Source organism: Nomascus leucogenys, chromosome 3, assembly GCF_006542625.1.
Source record: "Nomascus leucogenys isolate Asia chromosome 3, Asia_NLE_v1, whole genome shotgun sequence".
NCBI classification, from domain to species: domain Eukaryota; kingdom Metazoa; phylum Chordata; class Mammalia; order Primates; family Hylobatidae; genus Nomascus; species Nomascus leucogenys.
Window position 1 is genome coordinate 56,226,180 of NC_044383.1, and position 27,445 is coordinate 56,253,624.

General features: G+C 38.4%; 1 protein-coding gene across 3 annotated transcripts in view; it reads right to left on the minus strand.

Annotated features, from left to right (window-relative positions):
- The window catches only part of CD109 (CD109 molecule), a 141,388-nt gene that overhangs the window by 24,062 nt on the left and 89,881 nt on the right, over positions 1 to 27,445 (minus strand). For all 3 annotated transcript variants that reach the window (XM_030809322.1, XM_030809321.1, XM_030809320.1), the window contains 9 exons: positions 24,145 to 24,219; positions 23,368 to 23,428; positions 21,983 to 22,124; positions 20,912 to 21,029; positions 19,259 to 19,372; positions 17,278 to 17,496; positions 16,120 to 16,264; positions 11,687 to 11,863; positions 938 to 1,019 (listed from right to left, as the gene is read on the minus strand). In XM_030809322.1, the coding sequence (XP_030665182.1) occupies positions 938 to 1,019; positions 11,687 to 11,863; positions 16,120 to 16,264; positions 17,278 to 17,496; positions 19,259 to 19,372; positions 20,912 to 21,029; positions 21,983 to 22,124; positions 23,368 to 23,428; positions 24,145 to 24,219 (1,133 nt within the window). The remainder of the gene's footprint in view (positions 1 to 937; positions 1,020 to 11,686; positions 11,864 to 16,119; positions 16,265 to 17,277; positions 17,497 to 19,258; positions 19,373 to 20,911; positions 21,030 to 21,982; positions 22,125 to 23,367; positions 23,429 to 24,144; positions 24,220 to 27,445) is intronic.

The window sequence follows — 27,445 nt, forward strand, 5'->3', positions numbered from 1 at the left end:
TAAACATTACTAATGTTCAATAATACACAGTTCTCTTTTACTTTGGTTACGCAGAGGAATTCACTTTCCTGCCCCAGTGAGGTTAGGCATAGCCATGTGACCAGCTCTGAGAAGGATAAAATGAGTAGAAATGATACACTCAGGATGAAGTCTCTAATTGCCAGTGCTATACACTCCGGCCTCCACTTTCCGGGCTGTGGCAAACCTGGAGCCTCCTTTTGGAGACGTGGACACGTTGGCAGCTGCAGAGCCCCCTGCTGACCACAATGGAAAGGCAGCATGAACAAGAAATCCCTTCATTGTTAATTGCTTAGATTGAGTAGGTTGGTTGTTACCACAGCACTCCTAGTCTATCCTGATTGATACAGTGAGTCAATCTTTCTCTGAGTAAAATAGGAAATTGAAGATAAGTACAAGAAGAGAGATTAATTATCCAAAATCAGCCACATAGAGATTCCAGTCTGGAGGAAACTGGCTGTTCATACTTAATTCCATCAGTGTTTGTTTTTCACACACACACACACACACACACACACAAACTTAAAGAAACTACATTGACCACAATAACACAACACTCGTATTAGTCATGGAAGATTAAGAAAAAAGCTGTGTCACAATCACCCGGTATTTCTAACTGATTTTATCAGCTGCACCATCATCATAAAGTATTTTTATTTCTGTTTCTTACACACACACACACACACACACACACACAAAAGAGGATTTATAACTTATCTTTTCTAAATAAAAGCATTTGATTTGTTAACGTTTGAAAATAATACTTTAAAAAGAAAATCTCTTTTTAAAGCCAGGCTAAGGAAAAAGCAACTTCCCAGTCTATAATATATAGAGATATATCTGTCAATTTCATGGCTATTGTGACCTAGTGAAAGCCCATTCCATGACATGGATTTGTTCAGCTGGCAAAAACACTTACCAAGTGCTCCCAGAAGGGTCATAATTCCCAAAAGCACTGAAAGAGCCATCTTCCCTCTGATAGAGAAGTTCTCTCTGGTAACCTAGACACAAAAATGGACAGATATTCAAAGTAATCATTAACTTGTAATGGATGAAAGCTTCTAATTATGACTTCATATTGAGGAAATATGGGCAGAGAGGGGGAAAGAAGAAATCAAACCAAGAACTAATATTGAGTACTTTCTATTTTAAGTGCTGTTGGAAATTTAAAATGCCAGGACTTTTCAAGCAGAATGCATAAAATAAAAACTGTGATATCCCAGCCCGGTGCGGTGGCTCACGCCTATAATCCCAGCACTTTGGGAGGCCGAAGCAGGTGGATTACCTGAAGTCAGGAGTTCGAGACCAACCTGACCAACATGGTGAAACTCCATCTCTACTAAAAATACAAAAAGTAGCCGGGCATGGTGGCATATGCCTGTAATCCCAGCTACTCGGGAGGCTGAGGCAGAAGAATCGCTTGAACCCAGGAAGCAGAGGTTGCAATGAGCCGAGATTTGCGTCATTGCACTCCAGCCTAGGCAACGAGAGCAAAACTCCATCTCAAAAAAAAAAAAAAACCTGTGATATCCCAAATTAAAGTAAATTAAAAGATCACTATGGCATAGATGATACTTCTAGCCATTCAAAAGCAAGCAAATTAAAGGCAGACTTTTATTTAACTCTCTAGTGTTCACCAAAATTGTTTCAATGCTTAGTCATCTAGAATTGTTTGCTACAGAAGAAAAATACTACGTAGGGTATCATTAATTTAAGTTTAAGGCCAAAGTAGAAAATAAAAGTACTTCCTATTCTTAGAACAGCAATACAGAAGAGGAAATGCTAAATAATCTAAGACGGTGGCTCTTAAATTTTGGGGCCATGACCAACTGAGGTAAACCAAAAAAACCAACTTGCCTGACTACCCACCAATTCCATGTTTCCACTAAAATAAATAAATAAATATATATGTAAATATATATATATATATATATATATATATACACACATATACACATGCTTAGTGGTGGCAATGAAGTATCATTACAGAAGTAAATTGGGTAGGGGGTTAAGGCTCATGTATCTGCATTAATAAAAGCAGATGTGTCATATTTGCAAATAGTTACAAATAAATGATTGCAAATAAAAAGCAGATGTTTCACATTTGCAAAGCAATGCATACAGATCTCAAAGTCCAGTGTGAGAAAACATAGGCCAAACTCTAAAGGCTTCACCAAACAACCCACAATAAACTAACTTGCTAAAAATAAAGTTAAGATAGCAATAACTTATCACTTAAAAAAGCAAGCATTAGCAGGAACATTTCCAGCTCAAGGCATTATCAATGACTCTCTGATAGCCAAAAATCCTTCTAAAAATTACAGAATTCCACTATTAGCAGGTAAGGGCACACAGCCTGAGCTTTGCAGCACGGCCATGGCAAAGCTTAGCAACCATACTCATTTGTGAAATGTTGAAATCATTCCCCAGTAAACTGCAGTAATAAACAAATTGGACTTTATGAATACCATATTTTAGAAGCATCCAGAACTATAAGTAAAATTCATATTTGACTAAACATAAGCATTAATGGTTTGAAATTACAGTTAATGTGCTCTCACCTTCAAGTCCCAAACTTCTCCCTGAGTCTTTCCAAAAGAAACCCCAGATTTAAGTATCTGATTTAAGTTACAATAAAACAAAATGCATAAAGAAAAAAAGAAAACAAGATACTCTGTTTCATGGTGATATTTAAGACTCATGGTAAAAGAAAGATAAACATTTAAAGTGATGACAGAACTTTGCTTAATTTGAAGAAGGGAACATTAGATTATACCCTTTATGTTTCTAATTGAATTATTACAGTATAGTAATTAGCCAACTTTCATTCAGCACTCATTAGATGTCAGGAACTGTTCAAAGTCCTTTGCAGGATTAACTCAGGTAATTCTCACAAGGACCCTCTGACATAGATGCTATTATTATTCCCTTTTTTACAGATAATGAGATTGAAACTCAGCGGATACAGATACCATGTGCATGGTCACACAGCTAACAGGGAGTGAAGTTGGGCATTAGCCAAGGTCTCACTGGCTCCAAGGCCACTGTCTCCTAGTAAATCACAGAGCTCTTCCAATTATCAAACATGATAAAAGAAGAAAAGACCTCAGTATGATACCTTTTACATGGAAAGCTCTCAACAAACAATAGGCATTACTCTCTAATATAGGTGTAGAGGAAGGCTCTCTAAGCACCAGATGCAATAAAATAAAAAAAATTGATGCATTTGACTATTTTTTTTAAAGTTTTTAAACTATTCCAAGGCAAAACACACTATAAGCAAGGCTTAACAAATAAATTAAGACCATATTTGCAACATATAAGATGGATAAATAGCTAATATCAATATTATGTAATTTTTATGTATGTTTATATGTTATTACATACATGTATATACATATACAAAGAACTTTTTAAAAATTAGGGTAAAGGATAAAAAGTCCTATAAAAATTAGTGAATAAAAGACAAAACAGATAAGTCACAAAAGACAAAAATATAAAAACAAATTTTAATATAGAAAACATGTTCAACTTCATAATAGGAGAAACTCAAATTAAACCTACACTGAGATACCATTTCTCTCCCATCAGATTAGCATTAAGATTCAAAAGTCTGACCACTCCTATTGGGTGAGCTGTATGGAAACCAGCACTGATCCACTGCTAGAGGGAATTCAGAAGGGTACAACTACCATGTAGGGGAATGTCTTTACCCTCTGACCCAGTAATCCCAGTTCTAGGAATCTACCCTGAAGACACACCTCCAACAATACAAAAACATATATGCAGAAGATTATTCATTACAGCATCATTTGTAATTGTAACATAATGTAAACAATCTTAGTGCCCAAAAACTGGAGACTGATTGAATAAACTATGGTACACACACGATGGAGTACTATGCAGCTGTGAAAAAAGAATGAGGAATATCTCGGTCAACTGAGGCAGAGTAATTTCCTGGATATACTGTTAAGTGAAAAAGGCAAAGTGTAAAATAGTACATATAGATATACTATCTTCTGTGTAATAAAAAGGGGAAATGAGGCCAGGCGCCAAGGTTCACCTATTGCCAAGGTTCAGCACTTTGGGAGGCCAAGGTGAGTGGATCACTTGAGCCTAGGAGTTTCAGACCAGCCTGCGCAACATGACAAAAGCCTGTCTCTACAAAAATACAAAAAAAAAAAAAAAAATTAGCATGGTGGCATGTGCCTGTAGTCCCATCTGTTCAGGAGGCTGAAGTGGGAGAATCACCTGAGCCCGGTAAGTCAAGGCTGCAGTGAACCATGATTGTGCCACTGCACTCCAGCCTGGGCAAAGGGAGAGGCCCTGTCTTTAAAAAAAAAAAAAATTGTGGGGGGAAATGAGAAAACATATATGTATACGTTTATTTTCGCAAAAGGAGAAAGAGAAAAGATAACCTAGAAACTAATGAAGTAGGTTACTGGTATATTTGTCCCCATACAAATCTCATGTTCAATTATAATCCTCAATGTTGGAGGTAAGGCCCAGTGGGAGGTGATTGGATCTTGGTGCTGTCCTTGAGATAGTGAGTGAGTTACTGCAAGATCTGGCCATTTAAAAGTCTGTGGTACCTCCCCACAACACTGTCTCTCTCGTCCTTGTTTTCACCATGTGATGTGCCTGCTCCCAGTTCACCTTCTGCCACAATTGTAAGCTTCCTGAGACCTTGCTAGAAGGAAATGCCGGCGCTATGCTTCCTGCACAGCCTGCAGAATCATGAGCCAATTAAACCTCTTTTCTTATAAATTACCCAGCCTCAGGTATTTCTTTATAGTAACGCAAGAACCGCCTGATACAGTTACCAACGAGGGGTAGGGAGAAAGAAAAGGGGAAGAGGAGACACTCTTTTGAATATACTTCTCAAAATAAGTTTGTCTTTTGGAAGCATGTTAATGTTCTACATGTTCAAAACATAAATAAAAGTGGAAAAAATTAAATGATGGGCATTATCACTACTCTAGTTCATTTTATCATGTTTTAGTTTTCACATAACCTTTAAAAATGCAGTATATTATCTCATTTTTCAGAGGCAGCCAGGGATCACAGAGAAGCAAAATAATTAGTGTTCACAAAAGAAATCAGCAAGAGAGTCCAGGACATTCTCCCTCAATTTTCAATTAAGGATTAAATTCTCCAGGTAGCCAGAGTTTAACTATGAACTCAACCTAAGAAAAAAGAGGAAAATGAAAGAAGAGAGGAGAAGGAGAGGAGAGGGAAGAAGAAAAAAGAAAATAGGTTTGAGGCCCTCAATCCCTACACAAAAGTTTGAGGTACTTTTGTGAGAGAAGGACCAACCTCGAGGAGAGGACCATGTGCCTCCACGCCCCCAGATCACATCAACAACGGCAGTTCCAAGTATGAGATATTGTGAAACTGTTCAGAGATGAGATCATGGAGATGAGATCAGTGCTTATGGAAATTACCCCTCAGGTGGCTGACCTCCAACATTCCCCATTAATATCAACAACTAGCACCATTCTTCCACTAGAGGCAGCCAGCCCAGAGCAGAGGCCACAGACAATCACCAGTTTTGCAGTGAATTTCTTGAGCTTAGATAACACTGAGAATCCAAACTACCAGCTCTGCTCCCATGGAAAAGTAAGGGAGAAATTCAGAACCTAGAGAGAACTTGTATGTCTCCCTGTGGGAGTCTCCTGTGAGGTTTCCTTCCTCATCTTAAACCAGCATGCATCATTGTGGATCCCTCGACTGTTTGTCCTCCAAATTGTCCCACTGTATCAGGCCTAATTTCCATTCCATAAACAAAACAAGGCCAGGCACAGTGGCTCATGCCTATAATCCCAGCACTTTGGGAGGCCAAAGCGGGTGGATCACCTGAGGTCAGGAGTTTAAAACCAGCCTGGCTAATATGGCAAAGTCCCGTCTCTACTAAAAATACAAAAATTAGCCAGGTGTGGTGGCACACACCTGTAGTCCCAGCTACTCGGGAGGCTGAAGCAGGAGAATCGCTTGAACCTGGGAGGCAGAGGTTGCAGTGAGCCGAGATCGTGCCACTGTACTCCAGACTGGACGACAGGGCAAGACTCCATCTCAAAAAAAAGAAAACAAAAAAACAGGACACTGATGACTCATCGATAATGTTTGTTGTTAATACAACAACTCAGCCTTCCAGTGCCGTCATCTAAGTTGGAGACTCTGCATCACAATAGACGAGAAAGGCAAAAACATAGCTCTCTCCAAAAGTTTATGAAGAAATAAGAGTATCACCTTTAAGTTAATCATGTTAGGAACAGCTCTTGAGTTTGAAAAGTAATCATATGCTCAGAACTTTCATAGACTTCTGAAAATTGAAACGCAGAAGAAGTCCAGAGGCTGTTAAGATAAAAACCCATGAGCCCTTCATAAAGGGCCAGATAAGACACATCATGTTCTGGGTTATGAATTTTCTTTGGGATAACCATGAATGTAAAATTTCAAAATTTATCATAATAAAGATAAAAATACTGTTCACAAACAATGAAAAAGTAACATTCTAAACATAGTTTGACTTGATTTACCTCAAGAGTCAAAATGACATGTAAATAAAGGAAGTAAAGTCGGCTACTTGTGACTATTTCAAGAATTTTCTCTGGTAATAAGCTGATAAAAAAATTCTCTGTATTAAAAGAAATCATGATGAACTTGCTTACTTTCTATGACATGAAATGGAAAGTGAGAACATCATGGTTTTTTAAGCTATTTTTTAAGCTATAGCCACTAGCCATACTTGTGACCAGTGGCAACATCTGAATTCTGAAGCCTTCTTTCTCTTATTTTTATTTCAATGGAGGAAATATAATGTTTTCAATTAGACTTGGTTTGAGTCTCACTTTAAAAAGCTGAACTGCAGGCACTGTGATTCAAATATCTGAGGAAAACAAATGGTTTAAATCTTCAATTAACAAGCTCAGGATTTCCAGTCCTTATCAAAAACAGTTTTCATGTTATGGTTCCATTTTCCTTTTTGACAGCAAAGACACTTCATTCAATGATGTAGCTGTTGTTTCAACCAACAAAATAATGGGTTAGGTTACAGAACTCCTGGGCCAAGCATGATTTAAGTAAAACAATGCGCTGTTCATAAATGACATTTAAATAATATAATCATGACTCATGCCGAAGCCACTTTAATTTCTTAAAAAACAAAAACAACTGCGGTATATTTAAAGGACTTTGGCAAATGTGATGGCAAAAGAAAAAAGAGAGTCTCTGAAATGAGACACTGATTTCGTAATGAAAAGTATTATACCAAGAAGCTTTTGTCCACTACTTTGAAATATAATTTAATTCAGCGTGTGAGATGATGCCTTTTTGGGGAGCTCCGCTGTGCTGACGTTCATCAGCCACTTCACCAGCTCAAAGAGTAGCACGTGGAAATCACTGGTCACATTTCTCAGCTGCTAAGAGAATGCCAAGGCCAGGTCGACCCATTAGTGCCCAGAGATCATCATACTACACTGTGCGGGCGCTTCAGAGATCTTCTGGACCCCATATCCACATTAGGATGATGGACCGAAAGTCCAAAAAAATTCATATTGGTAATAAGTTATTCGCCCATTCTGGATTTATTGAGATGCCCACATAGCTATACAACGAAGGTCAAACATGGTCCCCGCTGTCACAGGGCTCCCCCTCTAAATGCAGGGACAGATGATGGACAGGATAATTTTAAATAATGGTAAGTGAGGAAATAAAATGGAGTAGTACAAATTAGAGTTACTAAGTGGTCAGGAAAGGCCACTCTGAGGCAAACATCAACTGAATGATGAAAAGGAGCAGCCATGGAAAGACCTAGGGGGAAAGCACGCCAGGAAAAGGAGGGGAACGCATCATGACCCTGAAGCAGCATGGAGCTCATAGTGTTCCAGACACAGCCAGCTCCAGATGAGGCTAAGGAGGGAGGCCGAGCCAGGTCACCCAGGACCCGTAGGCTGAAGCCGGGAGCCCACTGCAGGATCATAAGCAAGCAAGTGACAGGATCTTGACATTTTCAAAGATCCCTTTTACATTATATGGAGAATGTACTGAAGGGGAGGGAACACAGAAAACGACTACTCAGGAAGCCGTTGGAGTAGTCCAGTGAGCAATCATGCTTGAATGGAACAATTAGCAGTGGGATGGAGAGAAGTAGAAGAATTTCATATCAGTTTTTAGAGGGAGAATGGACAGGATTTATTCGCTGACATTAACCCCTAACTCCCTAGTTAGAGGCAACTAATGCTACTATAGCTGATATTCATTGTGCACTTACTATGTGTTGAATAAAATGCTGACATATCTCACTGACTCCTCAAAACAACCCTACCAAGTGGGTTCTTTTATTATCCCTGTCTTCCAGGTAAAAAAAAAAACAAGCCTTGGAGAGACTAAGGATCTGGTCCAAGGTGGGAGCCAGGACTCAAGCTCAGGTCTGACTGCCTCCACAGCCAGTGCTATGCCCCTGATCTACTTCCTCCCAAGGGGAGACTCGCCTACTTTACAGCTGTAGCATTCGGCATTCTCAACACTTGGGAGGACTGCTTGGCATTTAGAGAACGATGCTTTTTTTGCACTCTGGCCACTGCACCTTCTAACAACCAACAGATGTGAGGAGGGATCTCAGGCAATCAGTAGAGACCCTCTCTGGGTTACTTTGAAAAACTACAGTTTGGCCACCTACCTGGCCAGGACTGACCTGAGGGACTAGCACTGCTTTGGGAAAACAACAGATACTGAGGATTTGGACCATTCATTTTGTACGATGGCTGCTAATCCACAGCAAAAGTATCTAGGACACAGACTGAAATTATTTTTAAGGAATGAGTTTTCACTGCTTACATGTTTCAAGCTATGTAAAATTTATCCTGTTTAAAGCATTAATATTTGATAAGCCAGAGTTACAGTTCATAAAGCATATATAAATATGGAGTTATGTGGCATTTTCTAAAATATTTTACCTTATTGTATTAAAATATCCCAAAGAATGTATGCCAAATTATAAAGCACCAGTCTAATTCCTATGTAGTTTCTACTTCAAACCAGACAAACTAAATCTTGAATACAAATTGGAATCTTGTTTTCAAAAGGTACGAAGTTCAATCATGACAATCCCAAATAATTTTTACTTATCTCATTAATTACAGCCATTATGCCAATGTGTAAAGATCTCATTTGTTTTTAGCATGGCACATAATATACCACAGAGACCACTTGGTACCACGTAAATTTAATTATAATAAAATTTGAAAAAGGTTATTCTTGTATGTATATATTTAAAACATGACCAATCCACAAATGTGTATAAACAAGGATAATTTTACATGGGCAACTCTATACAGGAAATTCCAGCTGCTGGATCTCTACAAATTTCCCAGAGGACCTAGCCACCTGCTGCATTTCAGGGCCGGTCATAGTGTCTGCATGGTCTGGCCCTAATCTAAGGGAAAATACACCACTATGTCCTTCCCCACATCAGAACTCAGGCCACACTCAGCCCTGATTCTAAACGCTGGCCTCCCTTGGTTTGTGGTCTCATACACTGCATTGTTCCTGACCGGCAACCCGTTGACTCCCATTCAGCCTTTGTCTATGCCATCCTATCCCAGGGAGATCTTCAGACACTGACTCCAGCTCATCTACTTAAACCCAACACCTTACAGCTTACTTCAGTCTAATCTGACACCCCATATTCTAACCTTTGGTGCCTCCTTCTCTACAGGACCCCATGTTCCTCCCTTACTATTTTATCAAAACCTCCAGTGAGACTTCTTACACGGTGGTGATACTCAAGCATCCCGTTCCGATTCCTGGTCCTTTCCATCACATCCCATTGCTTCTAAAAACCCGAGAACACTGCAAATCAGAATTATCCCATAGTGTTCTGAGGAACAAGGTGGACGGTGGAGCCAGACCACCATGGGTAAATTATTTAACCTCTCTGTACCTCAATTTCCTCATCTATAAAATGGAAATAATAATAGTACACCTGCTCCTAGAGTTCTTGTGAGAATTAAATGAAACACGCACAAAACATTTAAACAGATTTAGTTGCTATTACTGTCATTACATAGAATTAGTTTAGAATAAAAAGGTCTCTAGGCCGGGAGCGGTGGCTCAAGCTTGTAATCCCAGCACTTTGGGAGGCCGAGGTGGGCGGATCACGAGGTCAGGAGATCGAGACCACGGTGAAACCCCGACTCTACTAAAAAATACAAAAAATTAGCCGGGCGTGGTGGTGGGCGCCTGTAGTCCCAGCTACTCGGAGAGGCTGAGGCAGGAGAATGGCGTGAACCCGGGAGGCGGAGCTTGCAGTGAGCCGAGATCGCGCCACTGCACTCCAGCCTGGGCCACAGAGCAAGACTCCGTCTCAAAAAAAAAAAAAAAATAGAATAAAAAGGTCTCTACACAATAAGGGAACCTGGAAGAAAAGCTCACATTACAATGGTGTCTTTACTGAGTTTTCTAATTCTTCTGTGGAGAAATTAGCAATCAATTAATAGCTTGCCTCTACTTTTCATTTAATCCATTTGTTATAAAACAACAAAAACTAAAAAAATTAGGAGTTGGAAAGCGTTGAACTATATTTTTCTTAGATTATAGTGAATCCTCATTTTTAATCAGTTTGTGTGAGCCCTTCTAATCCTCATGAATTTGATGGACAGGATATATCATACAAATTGTGCAGACAGAAAAACTCAGCCACAGAGAGTTTGTGCTAGAAGTCTGCTAATAAGGAAATATAAAACTGAGACTGTAACTTTTGGTTAGCTTTTGGAGTATTTCAGAAAATCAAATTTACTTTACTATTAACATCAAACGTGTCTCACATCTCTTTGTTTCCTCCTAGGTATGGATGTCAAGAGCGTAGGCTCAGAGTTCAAATCCCAGCTCCATATATGACCCTGGGCAAGTTAGCTAACTTTTCCGCACCTCAGATTCCTCATCTGCAAAAAACAGGATCGTGCTAATACTAATGGTGAGCCTTCAATGAGGTATGAGATGTAAAGTGTTTAGAACACTGCCTGCCACACAGTACACACTCAACTCACGTTAGCTGCTGTTATTAACAAGTTGCCAGAACAAAGGATCTGGTGCCTGTGAACAGTTTCCACCTTTCAAGGTGTCAAGATACAGTCTTCACTAGCATGACATTTCCTCAGGGTCCAGCAGGTCCTCCTCATTATTTTAAATGCACTGAGAAGGTCCCCACCACACGGCACTGGGTCTGTTTACATACAAACCATCTTCTCCACTGAGCAGCGAATTCCTTAAGAAGAGAGGCCCTGGCTCCCTCTGTTTTCTTGGCACGAGAACTGATCCTGGCACTAAGAAACACTCCACAAATGTGTAATAAAATGAATGAGTATTCCTCTAGATTTTTAAGGAGTTTTAAATTTCAGATCCCTTGGTATAATACAAGCCCCCCCACCAGAAACTAACTCTTAAGCCATTACTAACAAACATCTTAGCAGCAGTGAGTGAATAGTTAGCTAAAGGAAGAATAGTAACAGCTTTCCACTGTTTGCACTTCCTGCACATGTCAACACCGTGTAGCCCATCACTTACCTAAGACAAAATCCATCTATTTTGAAATATGGTCTAGAATGAACCCTACCTGACAAAAACAAATTTTTTTCTACGCACAAATGTAGGTCTCTAAAATGCTTACCTTGCCTCATAAATGAAAGAGCTTTTTCTTTCAAATTATCTGTCAGTTGTTTCTTTTTAGTCAGATAATCCAAAATGTAAATATTTGGAGCAAAATTTATCATGTTCTGTTCACCACAGCCATAAGGCATCCGAATCAGTGAGGCTAAGCCATTGATGGAAGGACCAAGAGCATCTCCTGGAAGCACAAGACATGCAATTCATTCAGTAAATACTCAGTAACAACTACCTGCTGGTGGCAAAGAGACTTCCGCTGAGTACAGAAGGCCTCTGTCATTGAAGCAATATGATTATTCCACTGCTTGGAACAGAGTTGAAACTTTACATCAAGCTTTTAGGAAGACTGGTCAAAAAAATAACAATGCTCTGGTACTGAACTTGTAGGTCGTGTGATAAAAGAGGACATTTTTAGCTCAGTTAAGCATGTGGCATAAATTAGGCAAAAAATAATTTTTAAGGAAATCTTTTAAAAAATGTACAGAATTGATCAGTAATACATCATCACTCATACAGGCAAGAAATATTTTATTAGTAGTATTCTTCACGCAAACAAAATTTTATTCTTATTTCTTACTAATACACCACAAGCACTTGAGAAATAAATTTTTAAAAAAACAATGAGGATTGTGGTGTTTTCCAATGTGTTCTATTTAGCAACAACAAATATAAGTATTTCAATTAATCTCTGGATCAAAAGGATTCGGAAAAGGATTCAAAGTTAGTAATCTAAAATTAAACAAAACACATGCTTTAAAAACCCTCTACCCACATCCTAACACCACAAGTCAGGGAAAGTAGTAAAAATTCAGAAATGTGAAGGCTGAGTTGTAATTTTGGCCCTGCCATTGTTAAGCTGTATAGATAAGAGTATCTTTCTATGTAGTTTATTTTGAAAACTTATACCAAGCCAAGTCCAAATACCTAGTGAAAATGTGATCCTAAAAAATGAATATGAAAAAAAGGGAAAATAACCTGTTTCATATGAATAGACTGAAGCTGTGCCAGTATAGCTTAAATTTTAGATGTGAACACAAAGAAAAACATAGAGGTTATATTATTACCACTGCAGGCTATGTGTTTAATATTCAAAGTGAACATAGACTATCAAAGTTCAAAGAAGCAAGCTCAAATTCGTACATTGTGGGATACAAAATAGGTCTTTAAAGCAACATGTAAAAATAAAACTTGAAAATCCATTCTTTACATCAAGCATAAAAATTAAGCCTCGGGGTATTTCCATGACCACAGACAGAATCATTCCTATGTAAGGAGTGATGGTACACATTTAAAAAGCCAGGCTCCTTCCCTCTGTGTATATGTGTGCGTGTGTTCGTGTGTGTGTGTGTGTGTGTGTGTATCTGTAGTGCATCTCCCAGCATCCCAACACTGTGGGAGATGCTTAAGCAGAATTTATCCTCCTAAATAGAGAGCTTATTTAATTCCTTTTAAGAATTGGCCAGGCACAGTGGTGCACGCCTGTAGTCCCAGTTCTGCAAGGGGCTGACGCAGGAGGACTACATGAGCTCAGAAGTTCAAGTCCAGCCTGGGGCAAACATAGCTAAACTCTGTCTCTTCTGGGGCAAACATAGCTAAACTCTGTCTCTTCCAAAAAAAAATTATATATATATATATACGTGTATATATATATATGTATGCCTCCCAATAAAGTCCTCTGCCTATGGATTTGTTGTTTGGGTTATAATAAAAAAGCATTACACCTGCCAGTGAAATATAAAAGAACTGTAAAAAAGTGTTTTAGGTCCTAACACCTTAAAGACCTAACAAACTATTAGATGTCATTAATTAAAATGTTTTCTTCAGTTATTTGCAAAGCACAACTATATAAACAAACCATTTGTAAGGGTTAATTTTGGGTGTCAACTTAAATGAGCCGAGGGGTGCCTAGATTAAGCATTGTTTCTGAGTGTCTGTGAGGGTGTTTCTAGATGACATTAGCATTTGAATTGGTGGACTGGGTCCAGCAGATTGTCCTCCCCAGTGTGTGTGGGCACCATCCAATCCACTGAGAGCCTGAATAGACAAAAGCTTGAGAAAGGAGGAATTCACCCTTTTTTTCCTGCCTCACTACTTGAGCTGAGACATCTCATCTCATCTTCTCCTAGGACTGGGATTTACATCATCAGCTCCTCTGGTTCACAAGCCTTTGGACTCAGAGTAAGTATAATACCAGCCTTCCTGGGTCTCCAGCTTGCAAAAGCAGATCATGGGACTTCTCAGCCTCCATAATTGCATGAGCCAATTCCTCATAATAAACCTCCTTTTATATATAAGTATCTCCTATTGGTTCTGTTTCTCTGGAGAACCCTGACTAATAACACCACCTGTGTAGACACTATGTTTAATTAAAAAGTAATTTGAGGCTGGGCACAATGGCTCATGCCTGTAATCCCAGCACTTTGGGAGGCTGAGGCAGGTGGATCACCTGAGGTGAGGGGTTTGAGACCAGCCTGGCCAACATGGTGAAATCCTGTCTCTAATGAAAATGCAAAAAATTAGCTGGGCATGGTGGCACACACCTGTAGTCCCAGCTTCGTGGGAGGCCAAGGTATAAGAATTGCTTAAACCCAGGAGGCAGTGATTGCAGTGAACTGAGATCACACCACTGAACTCCAGCCTGGGCTACAGAGAAAGACTCCATCTCAAAAAATAAAAGTACTTTTAGCATGGTAAATATAGTTAATAACAAGAGTACTGTACATTTCCAAATTGCTAAGAAAGGCCGAGCACCATGGCTCACACCTGTAATCCCAGCACTTTGGGTCAGGGGTTCGAGACCAGCCTGGCCAACACTGCAAAAGCCCATCTCTACTAAAACTACAAAAACTAGCTGGGCGTGGTGGCACACGCCCATAATTCCAGCTACTCAGGAGGCTGAGGCAGGAGACTCGCTTGAACCCCAATAGGCAGAGGTTGCAGTCAGCCAAGATCCTGCCACTGCACTCTAGCCTGGGAGACAGAGCAAGACTCCATCAAAAAAAAAAAGGCTGGGCGTGGTGGCTCACACCTGTAATCCCAGCACTTTGGGAGGCCGAGGTGGGCAGATCATGAGGTCAGGAGATGGAGACCATCCTGGCTAACATGTTGAAACCCCGTCTCTGCTAAGAAACACACACAAAAAAATTAGCCAGGCATGGTGGCAGGTGCCTGTAGTCCCAACTACTCGGGAGGCTGAGGCAGGAGAATGGTGTGAACCCGGGAGGCAGAGCTTGCAGTGAGCCGAGTTCGCGCCACTGCTCTCCAGCCTGGGCGACAGAGCAAGACTCCGCCTCAAAAAAAAAATGCTCAGAGAGCAAATTTCAAATGTTCTTCCCACAAAAAAAACAGTGAAGTATTTGAGGTGATGACTACATCAACCAGCTTGATTTAGTAATTCTACATTGGATTCATAAGCAATTTGTATCCCATAAATTTATACAATTATAAATTTCCAATTTTTGAAAAGTACTATTATGTTATGGAAAGTGACTAGGAGAGGTGACCGAAGTCAGTGAGTAACTTCCTACTGTAAAGGTTACACATATCCTGCATAGAGAACTGCTCTAGGGAGTAGTACTCAACCTTTGCTTATCACAATCACTTATGAAAGTTTTTTAAGATATACATGACCAAGCCATAGCCCCAAGCGATTCTGACTTAGTCGGTTTAGAGTAGAATCCAGACGTTTCTGTATTTACAGAGCTCCTTAGAAGATTCTGATATTCACCAGTGGTGGAGAGCCACAGAAGCCAGAAGCTCTGCTCTTAGGAATGACCCCTCCCTCCAGCCATGGTATAGTGAGGCCTTGCTACGCAAAGTGTGGTCTACAAGCCAAAGTATCACGAACACCTAGGAGCTTGTTAGAAAAGAAGATTCCCAGGCCCCCCTCCAGACCTACTAAACCCAGCATTTGCTTTTCAACAAGACTCCCAGGTGATTCTTATACACACTGAAGACTGAGAACTGTTTTAGGATACATAATTTGCTAGCCTTCACATTATAATCAGTTGTTGGGCCCAATTAAAAACTTTTGCCAGCCGGGCGCGGCGGCTCACGCTTGTAATCTCAGCTCTTTGGGAGGCCGAGGCGGGCGGATCACGAGGTCAGGAGATCCAGACCACGGTGAAACCCCGTCTCTACTAAAAATACAAAAAATTAGCCAGGCGCGGTGGCGGGCGCCTGTAGTCCCAGCTACTCGGGAGGCTGAGGCAGGAGAATGGCGTGAACCCAGGAGGCGGAGCTTGCAGTGAGCCGAGATTGCGCCACTGCACTCCAGCCTGGGGGATAGAGCGAGACTCCGTCTCAAAAAAAAAAAAAAAACACTTTTGCCATCTCTTCTTATTAGGACTCAATAAGAAAATACATCTATAATTACAGGAACAACATATATGATCATATACAATTAAACCAATAGATGGTGATATACTCTATTCTTACCAATTGCAGTGATCTGAACTCTTTCACTGCCAGTCACTGTATTAGAAGGAAATGAGAAACTCAAAGTTTTCAGGGTACTCTGTAGCCTGTTGTCAGTCAAGTCTAATAAGATGGATTGTGAATATGATTTTTCTATTCCTTCAGCCTGTTGAAAAAAATGAACACAATTAACATGGTCTCTACTCACATATTTACAGAGAACTATACGCAGATATGAACACAAACATCTGACCTGTTGTGTCTGAGGTTTGTGTACGGCTAAATAAGCACCTATCATTTCTTCTTTTGTTTTCTTTAAATTAGATATTTTATTTAAACAAGTAATACATTCATTTCACAGAATGAGCTTTTATTGTTAGTTTGTATTACAACAAATTACCATAACTTTGATTAACTTTTCCTTTTAGATTTTCTTAGTGCAGTACCCTTCATTAACGGAAATGTGTTTTTCACAGGATTTACACTTAATAGGCACCATTTCCATGGAACTGAATTAAATCTGATGACACAGTGCCTACCATTTTGTTATTCTTACCTCAAATCTGTTAGTAAGTTCTAGTTAAATTAAATAAGGCATCTCATGGACTGGCCTTGAAAATGACAAAGAAGAAGATGAAAACGTAAGGAAAAAAACCCTTTGAGGTAGTTCCTATTATTATCCAAAGAGGGGGAGATTAAATGCCTTGTTCAAAATCACACTTGGCAGAGCTGAGATTCAAACACAGAGTTGCCTCACCCCAGAATACAAGTGTTTATCCACTATGCTCATTATCTTTCTGTCTAGAATGTCTTCTCTGAAAAAAATCTACAAAATCTCTTTTACCTTCCCTGAAAAATTCCAAAATTCCAAATCTACAAATCGACTTGACCGTGTTTTAATAGGATCCCAACGTAACACAGTCTGTAGATGTAAATGACTGCAAAAGAGACGTTAAGTCTTTATAGTCACATTCCTGACTAAATTTAAAGAGGAAATTGGCAATTATTTCTAAATGATTTATTTTCACATACAGATAAGAAAGTGATTAGGCATTACCAGAAGGGTAAAAAAGATGACCTACTAGATATGCCAAAAAATTTAACCAAGAGAAAAAAATCTTCTGCTTCCTTTTTAATTACGTATTTCCATTTCATTTCTTTCAGACATCAAATATTTACCTTTACTAAAATCATCTGGGTGATAGCATCAGAAGCAGTGGGTGAAAGAGCTGTGACTGTGATAGGAATTTCTCCCAGATGTGTTGGCCTGATGGGAAAAAGAACAGTTGCCCCATCCTCACTGGGAACCAGAATGGTCTGCTGGTGGCCTGTGGCATTTATTTCACTTGAAGTCATTAGAATATCAAATTTGTCACTTTTCTCAATGATTACCTTAACCTGAAAGAAAAAAATAAATCAAAGCTTTTGTATAATAAATGCTCTTCAGTAAAGTGCTCTTTTATCACCACTTTAAGTACTGTCAAATCTGTGAGGCTCAAGACTGGAGAAAAGATGAGACAAAGGTTCGACCGAGGAGAGTATCAAAGAGTATCAGGAAAAACTTCATTTCTTTTCTGTGCTTTCCCCTCAACCTCAAGATACATGGGGAAAGGGCATTTTTCAGCCCCATTTCTAGTCCTCCCACTAACATTAAATTATCTCACTATCTGAAGCCATTAGATGGTAAGGATGTGCACAGAAAGGCTATTTCGTATATTGATATTACTACCAGCTTGATTTAACTATATCATCCTAGAACATACTGGTCTCATTAGAAAAATTTGAAGAAAACAGCATGAACTGTTATTGAATTTATTGAAGTCTCTGAAAAAAATTATTCCAAGGAAAGTACAACTCAGATATTAGTCCTGAAGCATATCTTGGTTGTAAACTTTTGTAAATTATCCCAAAGTTACAAGTCTCATCAATAATAGCATTTCTCTAGGCCTTACATTTTATGAATTATTTTCCTGTTGATTTTTTCATCTGCTTCTCAGAGTATCTTTTGTGGGTATAATAATTATCATTTCCAGTTTACAGATGAGGAAACTACAATTAAGTCATTTGCTGGTAAGTGGTAGATTAAACATTGAATCCAGGCCTTTAGACTCTAGATCTTTTGCTTGTTACATGGTACCATGATGACTGGGTTAAAAAGTAAAATTAAAAAATAAAAAAAATTTACTTTCCACTTTGTCAGCCAAATATGCCAATAAAAAGCTTAAAAAATTAAAATTTAAATTAAAAAATTATATATAAAGTGCCTAAAGATATTATGTCATTTTCATGCATGTAATAAAGTTAATTACATATCCCTACTTATTCTGGGGGAAGAAAAATCAGTCACTTGGTTAATATACTGTGGGCACAACACAAACAGTGAACCTAATTCCTGCCTCCCAGGGAAATGACTAGCTAAGGAGATACAAGGTATGTGAATCCAATAGCGAATCCTTGAAAACATAAACATGGGGGCTACAAACATAACAGCATGGCAGCCGGGCGCAGTGGCTCATGCCTGTAATGCCAGCACTTTGGGAGGCCAAGGCAGGCAGATCACTTGAGGCCAGGAGTTCAAGACCCACCTGGCCAACATGGCAAAACTCTGTCTCTATGAAAAACACAAAAATTAGTTGGGCGTGGTGGTGCACCCTTGTAATCCCAGCTACTCGGAGGCTGAGGCAGGAGAATCACTTGAACCTGGGAGGCGGAAGTTGCAGTGAGCCGAGATCACGCCACTGCACTCCAGCCTGGGCAACAGAGCAAGACCATGTCTCAAAAAAAAAAAAAAAAAAACTGCAGTGGGCACAGAGTGGCAGTGAGAAGTGGCCACACATTCTAGATGTGGGGAAAACCAGGGGAAAATGCAGGGAGGCAGGAAAGAGAAAGGCATGCTTCAGAGACAATAAGGAACTTACATGGCAAAAGTGGAAAACCTATGCTGAAAATTCAAGGAGGTAATGTGTAGACATGCTAATGATATCCTTAGACATTAATTAGCAGAAGAAATCACTGACAAGACATGTCTATTTTCAGCCTCCCAGAAATGTATAAAGTGCTTAGAATCCCAAACGCCCAGATACTACACAACCTAATCCCTTCATGCTACCTCCATTTTCTCCTGTAGTGTAAATGATCAACAAAAGCTTGAATATATTACCTCAGTGGCATCTTTCAAATAATTGAATATAGTTATTTCCAAAGCAAATTCTTCACCTCTGATAACAGAGTAGGGAAGATTCAAAAAAATGAAAAATGGTTGGAAGGCTTGCAGCTGGAAAGAACACGATGAGTACATATTTTTATTCAGGTCAAAATTCTTCACATTTTATGCAATTAAATGCAATCTTTATAAAACCTGTGAAGCTTTTAACTTCAGCTAGAAATGTCAACTTGCTATCAACAGAAAGCAAACAGCAACTTATCACAAATGAATGATGGCAAATTGACTTGATTTATGTTACTTAACATAATAATCACTATACTTTATTAAGTGCCTTATAGCAACCAAGCACTTCATATAAATTATTTTGTTTGGTTATTACAACCCCATAAGGTTACTGTTAGTCTCCTATTTTATAGAAAAGAAAATTAAATTTTAGAGATTTTTGTAACTAGTACAAATTCATATTCCTGGCAAGTAGAGGAGCCAGAACTAGAACCCAGCCTGTCTAATCCCAAAGCAATTTGCTCTTCTTTCATGCCGTATTGACTCCACCAATCTGTTTTAAAAGCACTGCCAAATCCAACAGCCCCTATTCTAGTGTGGGACATCTGAATACATGTGCTTCCTGACTAAATTTAAATTTAAAGAAATTGGAAATTATTTCTAAAACATATATAGATTTATTTTTACACACAGATGAGAAAATGTGTGGGACATCTGAATACATGTGCTTCCTCTTCAGTGATCCAATTCTGATATTGTTGGCCAAGTCCTACAGAAAAGGCCAAGCCCCACCCCTGCATCTAAACCTAAACCTGGATTAGTTTAGGCCAGTGGTTTTGCTGGCAGCAGTAACTCCCTCTAGAGTTTATCTGCACATTTGTGAAGGTGTCTTAGATTGTCACCATGACTCGAAGGTGCTATAGATAGTTAGTGGGTGACAGTCTGCAATACTCAGGATAGCCTCAGACAATGAAAAATTGCCCCATGTTCCTAATGATTCTTGAATGTCCCTTCAGACATTCATGTTGCTGAATTGTCTGTTTATAATGGCCTGAGCTTACAATCTAATTCCAATTTCTATATAAACCCAAAGCATTTTTCAATATACACTGAATTTTTCATGAATACAATTATTTTGTAAATCAAAATTACATTTCAATTTCAAATGAGACAATTCAGGCCACTCATGGTCATTATATTCCTCCTGCCAGTGACTGGCTTAGGAAACAATATATAATGCAATTTGACCAAAAGACATGATGGAATATTGGCTAGGGAACATCTCGAGAAGTTCTGTTCATTCTTGAAGAGGACAAATAGAAAGACTCACTCTCTCTCTCCTCTCCTCTTTCTCTCTCTTTTTCTTTCTCTCTCTTCTGGCCTTTGGAGATGGTTAGTTCAGGTCAATAATAAACTTTTCTACCCAAATCTTAATATGGATTTTGCACATTTAGCAGTTTATATAGCTATATATAGCTCACATTCTTAAATATAAAACAGATAAAAACCAAAAGACAAAGCCAAGGAATCTCTAAACTATGATAAACATTATAAGCAGTCATTAAAAAAAAAGGCATTGAGGAGCTGATGCTCTATTAGCTTAATGTCACCGTAACACTGATAAGCAGCTCTTTAATACAATACCTCCACTGGAGTAGTTGTTAGTCCAAGACCCAGGTCCTCAGAGATCACAAAACCAGTAGCCACCCAAGAAGTGATAGAATCAGGTACAGTTACTTCAAATTCTTGGTAAAGCCTGGAACTGAAGTCAAGATAATAAACACAAACATCACAAAACCAAGAACTGATACATTTTGAAATAAGCCAAAATAATCTAAACTATTTTTGGAAGAATTTCCATTTTTCCTATTGTTTACATATCTGAATTTAAAGGTTTAAGTATAAAACAGTATATCCCAACTTTTCAAAGAATAGGTCATCATAAGGTCATAATACTGCATATTGATCCATATTCTAATAAAATCTTCCTGCAAAATTTACATCTTCAGAATAAACATTATTTTTTCACAAATTTTTTATAGATAATAAATACATATTTTCGAACTTAACTACAATTTTTTCTCTAAATTTGCAGAAGTTTTTCTCTGTATTCCTGTCAATGCTGTTATTTGTTTCCTTCAGATTTCATTCATGTGTTAACTCAAGTATCTTTAAACAGCTGACTATAAAATACTATGTGGATTTCATGATTTACCTGCTTACTTATCAGGCCAGGTAGTATGGGGTTTATCAGCCAAGCTGAATTCCTTCCACCACCCATGCCCCTTCTCCCTGTGACTCCTGGGAATGCTTTGTGAGGAGCAGGGTTCAGTTAGCGGCACTGCCAGGGGTCGCAGGAGGTAATCATGAGTGCTTCCCATCCTGTGACAACAAATGTACTCCCAGCAATTTTTCTTCAACAAGAATCATGAGACTTCAAGGAAGTCAAAATCACCCTTCAGTTAAAAAAAAAAAAAAAAAAAAAAAAAAAAGGCCTACCTTCTCACTGATGAGACCTTCCTGCCATAATTTATGTGTGGCTTTATCAAAAACTGTATTTAGATTCAATAAATATCATTTCCTAAAAAATCCTTTTGGTCTACTTAGTTCTTAGTTACACTATGTTTGTACTTAAACATTAGAAAGTGGGCAAAACTTATTTAAAACAAACACTAAGCAAAATATGTACGGGCAAAGAACTTTATAAATTTTTACCCCATGTTGGTGTCTAGCCAAATCCAAGTCTCTGGAAAATGCTTTCGGACATGTGGACTGCTACCCAAAGAAAAGTCATGAATATCTACGGTATGTCCTTCATTTTCCTCCATAAACCTCTCAGCATATTCTGCATTGTCATCTATAAATAAACATTGACAGTAGTTAGAAAAACAGTCACTGGAGAGAATGAATTGTAAACTCCACATACAGAATGAATGTCGATCACTTGAGGTGTCCAGAGACATAAAGTGCCAGTGAGAGTATCAGGTTCCTTCTATTACAGTGAAAAGGTAGAAGAAGGTTTTCAGAAAAGGTAAAGGATACAGTAAGTATTACTGGCAATAGAATGGGTATTACAGTGGGCATCAAGAAGGATTCAATATGTAAAAAAGAACAAAGATGGGTAAAAACTGAGACTGAAAAACAGAAAAATATGTTTGGAAGATTGTCTAGGATAGAGGGTTATATGAGGAAAGCTAAATGTACCACATGTCTTCAATATAGAGAGATCATAATGACTTCATAACATCTTCAAGACTATAAAATTATCTTTCAAGTTTCAGGACAGAGGATCAGGTGTCCTGTTGGGGCAAGAACCAGCCCAAAGTGACCCTGGGGCTTAGCATGGAATAACAGAATACCTGACAGAAACAGGGAATTCAGGGATAGAAACTGTGACAGTTCTAGAAGCCTTTCAAGATGATGTTAGTATAACTTTACCTGAAAGAAAAGAGAATCCCTTCTAAGGTTAACCATTCTAATTTAAACATTTCCTTCAGTCAAAACATTTTATGACTTCTTTCTAAAAGCACACTTATTATTATTTAGCAGCCAACTCTATTTAGCAATTCAAGAAACTAGGATGTACAGATATAATCCTGCCCAGGAAGAACTCAGATTGATGAGGGGTGTGTGTGTGTGTGTGTGTGTGTGTGTGTGTGTGTGTGTGTACCAGAACACTTTATGGCATGATGGCATCTGGGCTATTTTCTAGGTGAACATCAAAAAGCTGGAGAACAAAAATATTTCAAAAATATGTTGCTCCTTTTAAATAATTCCAAAAGAATAGCACAGTTTGTGATACAAATCAGAAGAAAAGCAGCTTCCAGTATGTCCAAAAATATAACTACCTCAAAGAATTACCTAGAGAAAAAGGAAAGCATTCACTTCAAAGATCTAGACAGGAGCTCAGATGAACGTTCCATGTCATGGCCCAGATGTACTTCTAAGTACATTAAACTCCAAACATTTGGGGAGAAGAGAACAGAAAAATGAAAATCACAATCTCAAAAATGTTCATCTAAAAAATATCCATACCTATATAAGTAATGTTGAATATCACGTGAAAGACAAATACAAGCATGTCGCCATGTATTACTTACAAACACCATCAATATAATCCTTCGTGAGGTTTGCATCTGTCAACACCCAGAGTCCACATTCCTAAAAAGAATAATTTTAATTTTCTTTTAAAACACAAGTTTAAATGCTCACTAAATTATCAAGGCAGTCTCCCAAACTCCTGACTCACTTGTGCTCATTTTTGAGAGCTTAGGTACACACGTGCACATACATTCGACCTTTCTGGTTCTCACTCAAACACACACACACACGCACACACACATCAACCTTTCTCAGTCACACACACACACACGCACATCGATCTTTCTCACTCATACTCACACACACATCGATCTTTCTCACACACGCACACACGTCGATCTTTCTCACTCAGACACACACGCACACACACAGCGATCTTTCTCACTCACACACATGCACATACACATTGATCTTTCTCAAACACACACACACATCGATCTTACACACACACACACATACACACACACTCATGCATAAGAGCCATTTCAAAGTCAAGGAAATATATATATAATATATTTATATGGAAATACATACACATAAAGGGAAAATTATTTGTTTAATGTCAACTCCATTAACTTTTCCAATGGTGAATTGTTCCATTTGCTTTTAAAACTGGAAAGATGATTATCTTTTCATTTCAAATTATACTTACATAAGACTGCGCTTCAGTGACACATTTAATAAAAGGTTAACATCTCAAAATGATCACTAATTCTGAAAGGGTTTGCAATAGTAAAAAATATTAATATCTTTTCAATATAGCAAGCAAAACATACCTGAAAGACTGCAAAAGAATTCATGAACATGCCTAAATAATATCCTGTGTTATAAAGTTCCAACTCATGGACCACCTAAGAAGATAAAATATATGGAATGAATGGATTCATAACAACTTTCCACAACACTTCTTCCAAGTAACTCAGATAAGACTTAGCCTTCATGTTTATCAACTTTGAAAATGAAACAAATTGAAGAGCAATGAATATGTAATTGCTTTGTTCATCAGTCAGTCAGCCAAAATTACATTTTACACTTTTTCTTTACATCCTTCTACTTGTTTAACTTCTATTGCCAAGGCCAATCCCAGGGGTTCCTAAGTCCTGGGACTTTGAGTTCTGGCCCAGGGAGAAGAACTTTACATATGTTACTGTTTTACAAGAAAAAACAAACAAACAGGGCAGAGGTCAGCATTTAAAAAAATGAACCATCATCACTGGCCATCAGAGAAATGCAAATCAAAACCACAGTGAGATACCATCTCACACCAGTTAGAATGGCCATCATTAAAAAATCAGGAAACAACAGGTGCTGGAGAGGATGTGGAGAAATAGGAACACTTTTACACTGTTGGTGGGACTGTAAACTAGTTCAACCATTGTGGAAGTCAGTGTGGCGATTCCTCAGGGATCTCGAACTAGAAATACCATTCGACCCAGCCATCCCATTACTGGGTATATACCCAAAGGACTATAAATCATGCTGCTATAAAGACACATGCACACGTATGTTTATTGCGGCACTATTCACAAAAGCAAAGAGTTGGAACCAACCCAAATGTCCAACAACAATAGACTGGATTAAGAAAATGTGGCACATATACACCATGGAATACTATGCAGCCATAAAAAATGATGAGTTCGTGTCCTTTGTAGGGACATGGATGAAACTGGAAAACATCATTCTCAGTAAACTATCGCAAGGACAAAAAAGCAAACACCGCATGTTCTCTCTCATAGGTGGGAATTGAACAATGAGAACTCATGGACACAGGAAGGGGAACATCACACTCCAGGGACTGTTGTGGGGTGGGGGGGGGGGGAGGACAGCATTAGGAGATACACCTAATGCTAAATGACGAGTTAATGGGTGCAGGAAATCAACATGGCACATGGATACATATGTAACAAACCTGCACATTGTGCACATGTACCCTAAAACCCTAAAGTACAATAAAAAATAAAAAATAAAAAAAAAATAAAAATAAAAAAATAAAATAAAAAAAAAATTAAAAAAAAAAATCTAAATTTAACTGTTCATGTAAAACTTGAAAAGTGCTTTTTCAAGTTTATTGAATGGCCCCTTGAATTAAATAAACACCATTAACTAGTAAAAAAAAAAAAAAAAAAGTGACCCACACTTTTGGCAGAGATAAACAGGTTAACTTTGTTGGAGATTAATAAAAACTCTGCAAAATGTCAGTGACCTAAATGTACAAAAAAAAACTGAAGAGGCAATTTACAAAAGTAGAAATATAAGTTATTAATAAGCAGAAAAATATTCAGCCTCACTGATAATCAAAGCAATGCAAATGACAACATCCATGAGATACAGTTTTTTCAAAAATGAGATATTTGCATGTACCCCATTAGCAATGCTTTCTTTTTTTAAGAATAGTACTCATTGCTAGCAAGAGTGGGTAAAACAGGCTAAAAGAGTGAGTAAAACTGTCAGTTCCTCAAAAAATTAACATAGAATTAGAATATGACCCAGTAATTCCACTCCTAGGTATATACCCAAAAGGACTGAAAACAGTAACTCCAAGAGATACTTGTATGCCATTGTTCATTGCAACAATAGTCACAATAGCCAAAAAGGTGGAAACAACCTGTGTCCATCAGCAGAAAAATGGATAAACAAAATGTGGTATATATACACAACACAATATTATTCAGCCGTAAAAAGAAATGAAGCTCTGAGGCTAGGTGTGGTGGCTCACACCTGTAATCCCAGCACTTTGGGAGGCCAAGGCAGGCGGATCATGAGGTCAGGAGTTTGAGACCAGCCTGGCCAACATAGTGAAACCCCGTCTCTACTAAAAATACAAAAAATTAGCTGGGCATAGTGGTGGATGCCTGTAGTCACAACTACTCGGGAGGCTGAGGCAGGAGAATGGTTTGAACCTGGGAGGCAGAGGTTGTAGTGAGCCAAGATCGCGCTATTGCACTCCAGCCTGGGTAACACAGCGAGACTCCATCTCAAAAAAAAAAAAAAAAAAAAAGAAAAAAAGAAATGAAGCTCTGATACATGCTACAACATGGAAGAATCTTGAAAACACTGTGCTAAGTGAAATAAGCCAGACACAAAAGGGCAAATATTATATAAATGTGAAATATCTAGAATAGGTAAATTCATAGACAGAAGTAGACTAGAGGTTCCCAAGGGCTGTGGGGAAGGGGAAATGAGTAGTTATTGCTTAATGATTACAGAGTCTCTGTCTGGAGCCATGAAAATGTTTTGGAAACATTGGTGATGGTCATATAACATTGTGAAGTAATTAATGTCACTGAATTAAACACTTAAAATGATAAAAATAGCAGATTTTATTTTATATATATTTAACTTCAATAAAAATCAAGTATTATACCTTTTTAGGTAATAATTTTGATACTTCTCCCTAATTTACATTAACCAGACAAATTAAGACAAAGTCAGAATTAAAAATCACAAAAAAAATCTAAGTTGAAAAAAACACATTCCAGCATAAAATTAAACACCTGCAACCACTATTTCTGCAATGCTAACAAAAACCACAGCTGCATCCACAGTAAGCAACTAGAATAGGCACCAATAAGAAAACAATAAAATAAGAAAAAAAATTCATAATGTGTCAACAAGCTGGCAAGTAGACAAGGGAGCCAGAGCCAGGCATATTGGAGAGAAAAGGCTATAGTTCCATGACTCTAACTCTGTCACAAAATACAAATACATGAAGATTTGCTTCCGCTCTTGCTCAGACACCAATTCAAAGAACAATTCAAGAAGCAGCATCTAAACAGTGGTTATCAGCACAAGACAAGAATGCCCTCTCTCACCGCTCCTATTCAATATAGTACTAGAAGTTCTGGCCAGGGCAATCAGGCAAAAGAAAGAAAGAAGGAAAGGGCATCCAAATAGGAAGAGAGGAAGTCAAACTATCCCTGTTTGCAGATGACATAATCCTATATCTAGAAAACCCCATAGTCTCAGCCCAACAGTTTCTTAAACCGATAAACAACTTCAGGAAAGCCTCGATGTGTGAAAATCACTAGCATTTCTATACACCAACAACACACAGCAGAGAGCCAAATCAGAAATAAA